This window comes from Schistocerca americana, chromosome 3, assembly GCF_021461395.2.
Source record: "Schistocerca americana isolate TAMUIC-IGC-003095 chromosome 3, iqSchAmer2.1, whole genome shotgun sequence".
NCBI lineage: Eukaryota > Metazoa > Arthropoda > Insecta > Orthoptera > Acrididae > Schistocerca > Schistocerca americana.
In genome coordinates this window covers 255899828-255915808 of record NC_060121.1, presented here as the reverse complement: position 1 = coordinate 255915808, position 15981 = coordinate 255899828, and the positions used below count along the sequence as shown (strand labels likewise).

General features: G+C 38.1%; 1 protein-coding gene across 1 annotated transcript in view; it reads right to left on the bottom strand.

Annotated features, from left to right (window-relative positions):
• LOC124606004 overlaps positions 1-15981 on the bottom strand; it is a 213944-nt gene that overhangs the window by 110207 nt on the left and 87756 nt on the right. The window contains exon 6 of the mRNA XM_047137966.1: positions 8924-9023. Coding sequence (XP_046993922.1) covers positions 8924-9023 — 100 coding nt within the window. The remainder of the gene's footprint in view (positions 1-8923; positions 9024-15981) is intronic.

Below are 15981 nucleotides of genomic sequence, written 5' to 3'. Positions count from 1 at the left end.
GTAAAAGATCATCGCACTTCACACAATAATACCTTTTGAATTCACATCATTACCAAACTCTTATTTGTCACTGTACATACACCATGTGAAAGATTTGACAACTAAGTTCAGTACTTGTACTAGGTAAGTACTACTAACATAACATTTTTGTTATTTCTATATTTGTTATAGAGCCAGTACTCTTCTATTTACAGGATAGCTACAACAATACATCAAAAAGAATGAACATAATATAAGGAACAAAATCAACTGTTACAAAAACTTTGTGACTTAAGAGTTGTACGAAAATTAATCAGGTACACATTTTTTCAACAACTTGCCACATTACCTTGTGGATAATGAGTACTGGTATGTCATCAAAATCTCTTAAAATTAGTTGTTTGGATGCTATTGTAATTAACAGTTACACTGAAAAACAATAACATTAAGTCACTTAATTTTATTGCCCTTAAATAAAATGCATGGTACACTACATGAAGAAAATAATCAAAATATATGTCCTTTACTTCTTTCCGTACCCCAAACACTCCTCTACATGAGATTCACTACACAACAAATGTAATCAATATCAATAAAATTATTGATATTATGAAAGCTAGGACAAAATGTTTAGTACACTTGACAATACATGTGACACAGAATTTTTTCAACAAATTAGGTACAGTATTTTGTTTCAATAGTTTAGGCATGATTTTCATATGTAATATTTATGATGAAAATTAATGAAAAAGAAAGTGTCACAGTAATCAAATTAAGAACCACAAAATTATGCTATAAGATGTAAAAATAATTTATGCTTATCTTTTTAATTCTACCCAAATTCTCAGGGAGGAATGTTGTACTATGACCAAAACATTTAAACAGGAGTGTCTAGACAAGAGGAGAAGATTGTGTACCATGGGCAAAAAATCTGAAGTATAGGTTATCAGATAATCCTTTCATAATATACATTGCCTGACACAAAAATTGAAGATCCAGAAGGGGAGGAAGAAATGAAATGAAACTTCGTAGTTTGAAAGGATATGTGATGTTATTTCAGACATTACAAAACTGTGTCAAATTTACAAAGAACTTCGCAGTATGAGCCCACTTAGCAGTAACATGCTGCGATCACCACGGTACTGATTCAGTTGGGATGGGTGCCATAAAACAATTGTACCTCCCCTGATGCAAGCTGGCCACAACTGTAGTAACTGGTCCTTGATATCCCACATACTGCCACTGGGAAGGAGTTGATATCCGAGCTGATCCCTCATGTTCTATCAGGAACAGATCTGAGGACCTTCCTGACCACAGAAGTACCTCATCAACACGCAAGCAGTTTATAGAGATGCAACTACTATTCGTAGATGAGCACTGTCCTGCTGAAAATTGGCACTATGATACTGTTGCATGAGAAGGAACACATGAGGATGGCAGGCGTAAATGCGAAAGGGTTACAATGTGCTTGGAGCACTGTGTGGCAGTCTTCCTTTGTAGTGGCCAGATGTGGTCAACCAGGATGTTGATGGTGAGTATGCCTGCTCTCATGTTTCAATGCAGTCCAACAATGGGCCACTATCATATCCGGATGCCCCACAAATCTGGATATAGTATGGTTCAGCCTTCTGTCTGAATAGAGATCCATAATGAAGCTCCTGTCGAACTCTGTCAGGACCTGATAACGCTGTTTTATATAAGTATGCGGCATCTCTGTGTGTACTTCACAATGATCACTCAACACCTGATACTGTTCACACTCCCTATACTCCCCAGCAGGCCTGGTAACATCAATATGCACAAACAACACTAATTCATTCTGATGGTTATTCTACCTGACACAGACAACTGCAGTTCTAATCATTTACATATCTGCTGGTGGTGTGAATGCGCATGAAGTTACATTGACATCTAACCATGTATTCTGGGTGCTTTTTTTGGGGGAGGGAGATTGGAAAGTAATGCACAAAAATTTTTGTCTCCTCTGGTACTGCAGCAGGAATATTGAAATTACATGATGACATAGATTGAAGTTTGCACTACAGGTGGTATTTTGTTTTCATGTGCAGCTCTAGTGAGAGAAGCCTGAACTATGAAACAAACATGGGACACATTTTACAGTCATCAACCTGTGTAGAGCAGCAAAGCATAATTCGATATCTGTGGGCCAAAGGACATAAACTGACTGAAATTCACAGGGACACGCATGGTGTGTATGGAGACAACTCTATGGACTGTTGCAATGTCATTCTTCCAAGAAGGCCATGTGAACCTTTGCATTTCACCAGTAACACCTGCAGCCCCACATAATGTTGGAGCCATTGAGGTGGCAATTTTGAACAACTGGCATGTGCAACTATGAACCTTATCACAGCAGTTCAACACTTCTTATGTTGTGGTGTACGATATTGTTCATGATACATTGAAATTTTGTAGAGATATTGCTTGCTAGGTGCCTAAAAATCTGACAGAAAACCAAAAGGGCTAGCAAGTGATGACAAACTTGGATCACATAATGCATTAAGCCACAGAAGGGCATGACTTTCTGAAAAGAATCGTCACTGGTGATGAGTCATGGGTATACCACTACGCCCTCAAGACCAAAAAGGCCTCTGCAGACTGGAAACACGTTGGTTCCTCAGTAGGAAAAAATTCAGAGTGACTCAATCTGCTAGGAAAGCACTTGTGACAATGTTCTGGGATATGCATCATGTGTTAGTGGTGGACTTGGCTGAACACAGAACCACTGTGAATGCTGCAGCCTACATTAAAACTTTGGTCAAGTTGCATCATGCCCTTCATGAAAATGCCACAACATTAATGCTGATAGCGTCAAACTTCTTCATGACAATGCTTGCCCTCATGCTGCTGTTCCCGTAGGAAGTACTCCAGCATCCACCATACAGTCTAGACCTTGCACCATCAGACTTTCAACTGTTTGGCCCCTTGAAGAAATTTCTGGCTGTCCAACACTCTGTGACCGATGTGGAATGAAATCAGAAGTCCACAGGGGTCTATACTCCCACCAAATGGACTTCTATGAACAGGGCATACTGAAACGGGTACCATGTTGGGAGAAATGTATTGAGGACATTGTTGATTATGTAGAAAAGTAGGTAAAAGATATATGTTCATTTGTGATTTTGTTTTGTTATGTTCATATTAAACATTTTGGTATTCAAATTATTGTGCATTAATTTCCGAATTTCGCTCATACATAAAATAAAGGAACAGCAAACATCACCCACAGCTGACTGATGTGTGGACGTATGATGCACAGCAATGCACAACAGAAATATATTTTTATACTATTTCTTTCTTTAGTAGATGTACACACGTATACACACATACACAACAATACAAATGCCAAAACACACATGCCAGTGGCCACAGCAAGACTGACTGTTGATTATCGATAGCAGTTATCTAGGCAGATGGAGGGAGGAGGAACTAGGGAAGGACACATAAGATGAGGAGGGGATAGTGTGAGGGAGGTCTTTCCACAGATGACTCAGTGGATGCACAACAAGACAAAAGTGTTCAGAAGGTAGAGAATATATGGGGTAAGAAGAAGGTGTGGGAGAGAGCAGGGAAAGGGGGATAAATGTAGAGGAGACAAGGAGAGGAAGATAGATTTGAGATGGGAGACATGGAGGGAAGAGAAAAAGGGAGAGAGGTGGAAAAGGGAGAGAGAGAGAGATAGAGAGAGAGAGAGAGAGAGAGAGACAGACAGACAGAGACAGAGACAGAGAGGGAGGGAGGGAGAGGGGAGAGAGAGAGAGAGAGAGAGAGAGAGAGAGAGAGAGAGAGAGAGAGAGAGAGAGAGAGAGAGAACGCCTGCATGTTGGGAGGGGGGGGGGGGGGGAGTTGAGGCAAGAGGCAAGATGGTGGGAGATGGCAGTACATGATCTGGATGGGGGAAACACTGGTGTGAACAGAAGAGAGAAGGGACAAGGTAAGACGTGGCAGTAGAAAACAGATCAGTGGTGGTTTAGGCCAGGAGCATTGTTAGAGTGCAGGATATGCTGGAGAAACAATTTCTATCTGCATACTTCAGATAAACTGCTTCTGGAAGTACCTAAATGGCTCACATAGTGAAGCAGCTGTTGAAGTCATTAGTGTTGTGGTGCACAGCATGTTCAGCACACATATGGTCAGGTTTGTGGTTTGCCATGGTCTGGAAGTGACCATTCATGCATGTAGACAGTTGACTACTGGTCCATCCTGCCTTTTATATGGCAGAAAATATCACTGAGTGGACTGGGGTTGAGCTTTTCAAGGCCAGGGTGAAAAGTTCTCCCACATCCCTCACCAAGGCTTCAAGTAACTCTCGTCACGTCCTGAGATGAGGAATATTCTACCCACATAATCCAACATGATGTTCTGCCACCCAACTCATCTACAGAATATCCTTGTCCATCCCTCTTCATATCCTGATCCCAATCATGGACTCCATGGGTCATTCCCTTGTGGTCAAACCAGATGTAAGACCTATCCTGTGTACCCACCAAGTACCTCCTACCTCCTGCCCTGCAGTCCAGCCACTGTCATTTCCTATTTTGCAAGAGACAGGGCCACATGTGAAAGCATTTGTGTTATATATCAGCAACACTGCAATTACTCTACAGCATTTTATGTGGACATAACAAGTAACCAACTGTCTACTCACTTGAATGGTCACCACCAAACAGTGGCAAACTGCAAACTTGACCACCCACTTGTCAAACATGCTGCCCACCACAATGCAAATGACTTCAACAGTTGCTTCACTATGTGAGCCATTCAGATTCTCCCTTCCAGCTCTAGTTTCTTTGAACTATATATGTGGAAATTATATCTCTAACAGCATGCCCTGTGCTCTCGCAATCCCCCTGGCCTAAGCCTCCACTAATCGGTTTCCCACTGCCTCACCTTACCTTTTCCCTTCTCTCTTCTGTCTACACCACTCCTTCCCCATCCAGATGATGTACAGCCTTCTCCCACCACTCTATCTCTCCCTCTCCTATTTGAACAACCCCCCTCCCCTCCCCTACAGTCTCTCTATATCTTCCATATATCATCAGTTTTATACAACAGAGGCCAGTGCATAACTATTTTCTTGGTTAGTGTGTTTATCATGGAATAATCACTCTAGAATAGTATAACTTAAAAAAAGCACAGTTCTCTTTGAACACTGCAGCTGCTCAGACACAGAACAATATTTCCATTTATTATCATACTTAATACTGAATATCTGATTAGTTTTAGATAGAATTGTCAATACAAAAATTATAAATAATTAATAATAAACTCTATCAATCACTGTTAATCTTTTTGTACATATAAAGTTGGGTCCCAGTAGTTTGTTTGAATTTTGTGTGAACAGTGGGAAAAAATGTGAATGAGAATCCAGATTTGGGGTTAGGCCCTGCAAATATTGTGATAAAACACAAGTTTTTCTTTTTTTTTTACTGTGGGCATCCCTATGGGACAATGAGCATCATGAAAGCTTACAGGCCTTCAGAATCCATACTAAAATAGAATGTTCTATGCTATCCTGAAGAAAAATACTTCTGAAATTGCAGAATCACTAACACTGTAACAAATATTTTTCTTATGTTTTCACAGACTTTTAAAATGCTCTGTCACTTTGAAGATAAGAGCAGATTTTGAAAAGTATTGTCCACAGCTATGATAGTGTCTGTTCTAGTATCAAAGATAATGAATGCACATGAATAGTAGAAATCCATAACAATAACACTTTGTGAGACAGCTAAAGCATTTGACTACATATCACACTAGACCTTGGTGAGCAAATTGAAGTGCTATGATTTTATAGTGTCACCCTCACTATCTTACGGTCCAAGTTAGATGACAAATGGTATCTATCCAAGGATTAATGACGTGTGGATAGATGCTAGAATACAATGTGCCTCAGTAATACCGAAGGTTTTTCATCAATTGCTTTGAAATTTTGACACAAATGTTCCATTAAAATACTTAGGTGTTTTATATACCTACTGGAGCGTTATCTTATAATATATAAATAGGTATTTAATATAGAAAGGGGAAACATTGTTGCCAAAAATCTCAAAAAGTACTTGACCAATTTATTTCAAACTTTTACTTGCTACTCTAATGAACACACATGCACACACACAGACATATAAATAAAGGGGAAACATTGTTACCAAGCATCTTGAAAAGTTCTTGATCAATTTACTTCATATTTTCACATGTACCCTAATGAACATTTGGATGGCCATAGGATATATATATTCATCCTGTGGCCATCCAAATCTTGAAAAGTTCTTGACTGTTTTACTTCATATTTCTACATGATACTCTAATGAACATTTGGATGGCCGTAATATATATATTATATATATAATATATATAATCTCTCTCTTTGTGTGTGTGTGTGTGTGTGTGTGTGTGTGTGTGTGTGTGTGTGTGTGTGTGTGTGTGTGTGTCCCCATCAGAGTGTCATGTAAAAATATGAAACATTCATATGGATACAGGCTACATGTGTTTTTAAATGACAATGTACAGGTTTTCTATTAAAACCAATCATGAGAAAGTAAATGCTGCCTTTTGCTCTGCTGTGAATATATGCAGATATGTTTTCTTTCTCACAATAGTTATTGTGAGAAAGGCATTTAAACCCTTAGAAGAACTGTTTCTTCCTTACACATTATTTCTTATTATATATGTTTTTAAACAACAGTTGTGCACACAAAAATGTTCTGTTTTGTTTGCTTCCTTGCAGCTGGTTTTCACAGAAAACAGAAAAGATATATTTATGGCTTGTCAGTTTATGACAAGAACAGCCCTACTACTACAGAACCTGAAATTGTTATAACAATAAACAAGTGTCAAGATCAGAGAGAGGTACTGGAGTAGATGGTCAGAGAACAGGGAGAGCAAATAGGCATAAAGAGGGGGGAGGAGGAGCACGACAGCTCTAGGGGAGGAGGAGGCGACCGTGCCACTGCCCAGGATGGGAGATTTTTAAATTTTTAAATTTTTATATATCTCCAAACGGATGCATTAAATAAGACAATGAAAATTGTGCTTAAATGAAGAAGTGTGGGAATAAGCTGGAAATACAATTTCTTTCACAAAATCTAGTGACTTACTGGAAATTATCTGTGGCATTATGAAACAGATGACAAATGAAGCACTGCAGATTTTGTAGTTCCTTCTTATGTCAATCAATACTATAATAAAAAAATACATAATTAGTAAAATATGTCTCTCCCATTACGTGCCACAGTCTTTTGAGTCCAGACTAGGTATCTCTACCCTTCCTATTCACTTCATTGTAAGTGATTTGTATTGTGATATTCCTGTCTTTCCCTGAAAATTTTTGTACTTCCTTCTCTTGTCAATTAACACTATAGCCTGTTTACTTGTCTTGTTACCTGAGATCCTTTTTCTGCTCAGAACTCTTTGACACTATTTGAAAAATTCCATCCTTCTGCAATTTCTAACAACATAAGCAAGCTGCCGCTGTGCAGTGCTGTAGTGAACAGTCATTCAGTATGCAGTGAACTTGGTGCATTTGTTTCTTTGTCTTTGTTGTGTGTTATGAATACATTCTGCATGTGAAGATAAATGTTTACAAAAATAAGGGCTTTCTGAAACCTGTTTCTCCGATGCATTATTTATGCCACTAAAAGTAATCAGTAATGAGCACAATCTGTGAGCTTTGTAAGTACTGCAAGAACTTCACTCCCTACTTGTCACACTCCCTGCAGCATTCATGAAGCTCCTCTCTCAACATCACATGATCCACTCTGTTCTGATAACAAGAGAAACTGAACAGATTTTAGTTTTATACTCTGTGAGTGGTATAATTTAATTTTAGCTGACATAGTTAGATTTGGTGTTGTAACTCAAGATGTATCACACTGTCAACATTTCACTTATGCTTCACTGACTGGTGGCTCACACCTGGCTATGATCTTAAAGACACATTCACATCAAAAAGACAGATGAGTAAGTGTGATATATGAAAATAAGACATCATTGATGAATGACATTGTGAAAAAAGTTGACAATGTCTGAAAATGCATAGACGAGAAGGGGTGGGGGTGGGGAGTAGAATTTGAAATTTTCACACGGGGTGACAGAAATCCTGAAGCAGGCCCTGAGAAAGAGATAGGCAGACAGAGAGGGAATGGAGGAGGAGGAGAAGGAGGAGGAGAGGGGAGAGGAGGTGATAGACAGAGAGAGGTGGCAGGATAAGCAGACTGACAAAGAGAGGGGAAGGGGGAGATGGACAGAGAGAGGGGTAGAAGGAGATTAGGACATGTATCCAATTCCCGTACATATTGAGCAACTGCAAACCATTGCCAGTTTCACTACTTCCTGATATTCATAAATGAATTGGACAGATCTTATTGTTTACAGATGACACAATCTTATTAGATATTGGGGGGAAGACCCCATTCGGGCAATGTGCTATTCAGTATGGCCAGAAAAATTATTCAAAAACAGGAATTCTCAATGAGCTGTGGAGAGATTCACGACAGGAATTACTAGAAGAGACAGAAAATCAAATAAATGGATCATGGAACAAATAGATGATGTAATTATGACTGTTATAAAGGTGAAATGAAGGTGCGTAGAATATGTAACAGTGTTAATGGACGCTAAATACAATAAAAAAACATTTTGCTGGTTTCCAACAGATTGAAAGTCTGAGGCAATGATTAGGGGAAAGGCGGACAGATGGCATGAAATATGTAGGAGCAACATGGACGTGTATAGCTAAAGATTGTAATGCATGGAGAAGTCCAGAAGTGACTTTTATCCAGCAGTGTATGTTAAATACGCTGCTTCTGCTGCTGATGATGATGATGATACATATGGCTAAAAGTCTGATAGTTATTTCAATCTTTTTTCATTAATCCTTGAAGGTAAAATGGACAAGCTAATTGGGTGATCTTTCCATACTTACAAGAATCAACAGCGACTGGCAGACTGTTGGGTCGTGACTGTTGTGTGATTCTTTGTGGCAGTGCCATTTGCAGCACCATCTTGTCACCAATGCTAGAGACCTGCAAAGTAAATGACAAACACATAAAAACAATTATGTGAATGGACTGATCAATGTGATTTATTATAATAAAATGACAGAACTTATTTGGATAGCTAATGTCTTAAGCACTAAGAGAAAGTAGATCAAAAAGGAAAATCCCTGTTAAGTTTGCACTGCAGCATATTTTCTTTCAGACTAGAACCATCAGAGAGCCATTATTGTTTTCAAACAAACAAGATATGAAATCTATGGTGCCTTTCAAAGGGACACCACAGTGCACAGATCTTCCCATAAATCACATAACATTCAACAGGATGAGAAGAAATGATATTCAGGCAGATTTGCATTGCATGGCCTGTTTAGTTCAGTGTGTCATGGGTCTTTCTTCTGAAGCAATATTTTCTGCACAGTTTCATAAATAGTGTTACTGATTGCCCATAGAGATGACAATGATATACCAGAAATATCAATATTTTATAGAAATAATATCATTATTCATATGTTGATATTACAGTATTTATACATCAATAACATCAGTACATTTCACTGACATATTGGACTTTAATAATTCGTTTCATTAGTACCGTACTTGTACTGAATACTAAATATATAAGCAATCACTGTTTTTCACTCATCCCATCAAATAAACTTACCAAAATGAATGTTAATTAAATATTTTAAGTATCACATTGACATATGATACCTCAATACCTCTACATATATAGTTATTAGTTAATCATCTCTTAATGAATTGCTTTTACTTCATAGTGTTCTAATAGTTCACACATATTTTTCAAATCACTGTATAAATGCTGAATAACTTCATTAATTCTCAGTGTATCTGGAGCCACACACCTGATGGGAGCCAGTGACTGCACTGACCTTTCAACATGACTTGTTTCAATCGAAAAAAGAAGGTTTCAGTCATTAGGTTTTCACAGACCTTAATATTAAAATAGGACAGTCCATTGTCATGTTGCACCAACTTCATCTAATAGACAAGAGATACATTTCTAATGACTGCACCGGAACCTCTTGAATTATTACCAGGTAATGTTGCATATTAATGACCTTGTAGACAATATTAATAATAATCTCAGACTTTTTACAGAAGATACAGCTATCTGTAATGAAGTACTGTCTGAAAGAAGCAGCATAAATATTTAGTCAGATCTTGATATAGCAAAGATTGGCAACCTGCTTTAAATGCTCAAAACTGTAAAATTGTGCACTTCACAAAATGAAGAAACACAGTGAATCACTGTTGGACTCGACCATCGCATACAAATACCTGGGTTTAACACTTTGTAAGAATATGAAATTGAATGATCACATAGGCTTAACCATGGGTAAAGCAGATTGTAGACTTCAGTTTATTGGTAGAATAGTGGGTGAACTGCAGTCAGTATATAAAGGAGATTGCTTGAAAATCACTTGAATGACCTCCATTCTAGAATACTGCTCAAGTATGTGGGACCCATACCAAATAGGACTGAAAGGGGATAAATATACAGAGAAGGGCAGCACAAATGGTCACAGGTTTATTTGAGCCACAGGAAAATGTCACTGACATGTTGAAAGAACTGAACTGGCAGACTCTTGAAGATAGATGTAAACTATTCTGAGAAAGTCTACTAACAAAGTTCCAAGAACCAGCTGCAAATGATGGCTCTAGGAATATAATACAATCCCCTACGTATCTCTCACATAGGAATTGTAAGGATAAGATTAGAATAGTTACAGTAGGCACAGAGGCACTCAAACAATCACTCTTCTCCCACTCCATATGTGAATGGAATGGGAAGAAATCCTAATAACTGGTACAATGGGGCACACCCTCTGCCTTGCACTTCATGGTGGTCTGCAGAGTGTAGGTGTAGATGTAAATGTAGATTTACATTTGCACAAGAACTCGTGTACCCTGAGGCAAGTGGAGAGGGGGCAAAGGAAAAAATACAGTGTAGTCAGGTGTTTTTCTTCCACGAAAATGATTTAAAAGTTGATATTACACAGGTTTTACATGGTCAGAACTGGAACTTTTTATGGCTAACACATGCCATTCACCTTCCAAAATATTAAAAATACTCCATAGCTGCAAGATCACCAACAAACTGTTGTATGAGTGCCCTTGAATGTGCACCTTTCAAACAGAATGGCAGAAAATAAGATCCTGTTAGCTGATCTTGTACAATCACCACCCAAACATTTATAGAGACTAAATGATAGTGAGCCAAGATGACAATAACATAAGATATTGCAGTTGCAATAGTTGAAGATGCCATCATGACAAACAGATCTAATTTATGAACAATACAAACTGTTCTAAGTTCCACACTCTAGTAACGCATTAGTTACTGTCCAATGGTACAACTGAATTCTAGGTTCAAAATCATTTGGTTCCCCTGTTTGCACACATTGTTTATGACATAGCTGCAGCTACTGTTTCACCAGTACTCTTCACACTGTGTTCTTCAAAATGTGGATTTCACTGGTGTGTTGGCAGGTAGTTACTGAAAAATCTTCTCCTACATATTCCGAGATGACTCCTCAAATCCTACTATGTGAATAATTCTTCATCATGAACTTTGTTTAGGTCTCTGTAGCATTAATGATTTAGTTTTTCGTAAATATTGACCTGAATTTCTTTTAATGAAGATGACACTTGATGGGAAAACTTTTTCCTGTACACTCATTTGGCTTTCTCAGTATGGTATTACATCCTGCTTCATCATAGTTATATTAAGCAGATGTCTGCAAGTTCCTGTAGTGAATAATGCTACATCTTTGATAAGCTGTTACTTTAAACCATTCCCTGGCCCAGTATCTTGTTTTCTTCTTCTTTAAACACAGTACCAGAGGCAGTGCTAGAAATGCACTATCTGCATTTGCAGCCATTCTCACTAGTGCCAAAATACAGCTTGCACGAAAAGTGTCTGCTTCAAAAGTAAAGTTAAATCAATAAGCTTTCTTGTATCATATGAATGCAGATCTGAGTTGGCTTTGAAATTTTCAGTGCACGTTTTTACACACAAAAAAGTGTAATTAACATAAGAAGGTGCACTGAAAATCGAAATACTGCTCAAATCTGCAGTCATATAATACAAGAATGTGCAATGATATATCCGTGTAAGAAGAGTAATCATGGATATTGCATAGAAACAAAAAAAAAAAAACATTCAAGATACAAAATTGTGTAGCAAACTTCTGGCACAAATAAGAAAATTAAAAAAATATCTACATATAAAGAAACAATAAATAAGCTCTTCTTCTTTAAACATAATGCCAAAGTCAATGCCAGGAGTACTTTACTGCATTTGTGGCCATTCTCATTACTGTCAAAATATTCATAAACATGAACAGCAACTGCTTCAGTGTGAGATTAAACTGATGAATGTAGTCTGAACATGTATGGGCTTGCTCGGTAAATTCGTGGGTAGATAAGAGTGATTTTATCAAACATGTTTGATCGTTTACGGAGCCTCTAAAGATATCGTGTACAAATTTGTTTTGTACTACAAAAATATTATTGGGATTGGAACAGATAATGCTAGTGCTATGATGAGAGTAAATAATGATCTACATGGAAAACTGAAAAAAAAAAAGACACTCCAAGGCTCATGTTCAACGTGGGTGTCATCCCAATCAGCTTGCCATCTCTCACAATGCAGAAGGGACAATGCCAAGGAATATACAATTTATGGCTTCCAAAACATATAAGAGGTTCGTTCAATCATCAGTTTGGCATTTGGGTATAAAGAACTGTACAGAAAGATTAATGAACTTCATGACTGACGAAAAATCGGCAGAGCTTGTGAACTGCAGTGGCTGTCAGTATATTCCACTGTAGACAGGATATTAAACCAGTGGAATGAACTGAAGACACATTTTGAGATACCACACCAAAACTGTACCACTGCAGTATTATATAATACACTGAGGTGACAAAAGTCATGGGATAGCGATTTTCACAAATATAGATGGCAGTAGTATCATGTACATGAGGTATAAAAGGGCAGTGCATTGATGCAGCTATCATTTTCACTTAAATGATTCATGTGAAAAGATTTCCAACATGATTATACTGCACAAGGGGTATTAACAGACTTTGAACATGAAATGGTAGCTGGAACCAGACATATGGGACATTCCATTGCAGAAATCATTAGGGAATTCAGTATTCTGAGGCCCACTGTGTCAAGAGTGTGCTGAAAACACCAATTCAGGCAATATCTCCCACCATGGACAATGCAGTGGCCAACAACCTTCACTTAATGACCGAAAGTAGCTATGTAGCATTGTCAGTTCAGCAACACTGCATGAAACAACCACAGAAATCAATATGTGACATACAACAAATGTATCTGTCAGGACAGTGTGGCAAAATTTGACGTTAATGGGCTCTGGCAGTAGACAACCAATGTATGTGCCTTTTCTAACAGCACAACATCGCTTGCAGTGCTCTCCTGAGCTCATGACCTTTTCAGTTGGACCCTACATGACTAGAAAACTGAGGCCTGGTCAGATGAGTCCCGATTTTAGTTGGCAAGAGCTGATGGTAGGGTTTCAGTGTGGTGCAGACCCCACAAAGCTATGGGCCCAAGTTGTCAACAAGGCATGTGCAAGCTAGTGGTGGCTGTGTTTATATGGAATGGACCAGGTCCTCTGGCCCACCTGACCAATTGTTGACCTGAAATGTTTGTGTTCGGCTACTTGGAGACCATCTGTAGCCATTCATGAACCTATTGCTCCTAAATAATAATGGAATTTTTATGGATGACAATGCACCATGTCACTGGCCACAATTTTTCTCAATTGGTTTGAAGAGCATTCTGGACAATTTTCCACCCAGATCGACCGACATGAATCCCGTGCCATATAATCGAGAGGTCAGTTCATTCACAAAATCCTGCACTGGCGACAATTTCGCAATTATGAATGGCAATAGAGGTAGCATGGCTCAATACTTCTGCAGGGGACTTCCAACAACTTGTTGAGCCCATGCCGCATCGAGTTGCTGCATTACACAAGGCAAAAGGAGGTCCAACACAATATTAGGAGGTATATCATGACTTTAGTCACCTCAGTGTATGAACAAAGGAGAAAGCGATTTGACTTTATTTTCATTTTTATGCCCTACGCCTTGGTCTCTGGAGTGGTCATACCACATCTGGACACTGATCCCCTAACTGTAAGGTTACAGATTTGAATAGAAGATAAGACAACTGAAAAGAAGAAATTTGATAACTGAGCAAGCTGTACGTGAACTTCATCAACAACACATTAAATTTATAATAAATGCAATACATCAGCTCCATTTGAGTTAAAATAGTATAGCACTTGCAATCAATAATATAAACCAAACGCATTTTCAGCATCATTTGATAATGAAAATATAATTTTTGTGGTTGTTCCAGAGTTCAGTACCTGATAATATTGAAGTGCTTCAGAAAAATAATTTGCTGTCTTATAAAAATGTGCTGAAGGTTCACAAATAATCTTTAATTCCCCTATTATCCCATTTCCAATATTCAAATCACGAAATATCAGTTATAGAAATGTAATGGAACATTGTAAACTTTGTACAGTAGGGAGCGAGTTAGAGAACTCTTTAGAATTTTGGTCACAGACTACACAGTTTGAAGATGCAACTGGTAAAAATTCATTCACAGAATTGTGTAATTTTGCTTTTTTCATTTTGTTATAACCTTATTTGAATGCTGAAGTCGCAAGGTTATTACTGTCATGAATGTAACAAAATATAAAAGTGCATTATTATCAGAGTCCATCAAAATGTATCAGACATTGTCAGAATTAGGGGATGTTAGGGCAGGTGAGGACAGTAACAGATAATTTGCAATGATGAATTGTTTGTTTTGTTGCTCAGAAAATACAGCGAATGGCCATAAAGGAAGGTGTTTTTAAAACAATTTAATTAATGTAGATTTATGAATAAAGTTATATGTAGATATTTATCTCTGTGTATACATTACTTGTCTGAATGTAATCCTTTAGAACATGTATTATTGCAAGATACATTTCCACAATTATGTCTCAAATACTGCTCTTTTAAATTTCATGTCTTCACAATAATTGCCAGTACCAAGGTATCATAGCATAATAAATAACCATCGGTGGAATTGCGTCTCTAATTGCATTATTTTGTCTTTTTAATCATGGGGCTATGAGTGTCCTCAGAAATCTGTCAAAGAGGTGGATGGGAAGGGGAGGGGGGTGTTGGCAAGGACCTATGTATGACGATATCAACATGGGGTGAATAATTTCCAGTAATGTATCAAATGTTGGACCTTCATCACATAAAAAGTTACGATAATCGTTTTTGTTTCCATCATAAAGTTTTCGTGAGTTAATTTTGACACTTCCTGAACCATTTTCTTCCTTCTTGCAACAGATTAGAACTATTATTGCACAGTAATATTAAGCAGTCTAGGGAGAAGATCAATAATATTGCACAATATTATGCATTATTATTGAATGTCTTGGCACCATGTAACGGAATGATAAAATTACACACAATTGGCAATACTGATACTAACGTGCAATGCTCTGTTACTTTTCTGCACACTGCTACCCTCAGGGACTCAGCATTCATTTGCATCATACTGGACTGGCGATTCCGGAGTTCCTGAGCTGGAGACTTGTAAGTGCCGTCAGTCCTCTGTCACTGTAAGCTCTGGGGGCAGGCGCAGCAGTGGAACATTGTCGCAAGGAATGGAGATCTTGGCTTGACTGCCCAGACCGTGAGGAAGGTAAAAGCCTCTAAAAAAAAAGTAAGTAAAAAAAAAAACAACCCTGAATCTCAAGGTGTGCTGCATGCCAATGAGATGCATGACTGTTGCGGTGAAACAGTCATTAGTGGGTAACTTCTGCAGAAACTGCCGTGCTTCAGTTGTAAAAGGATTACTCAGACAAATGGGGTTCTGCCTGAGTGGACTCTTATTTCCCTAGCTGCCCATAGA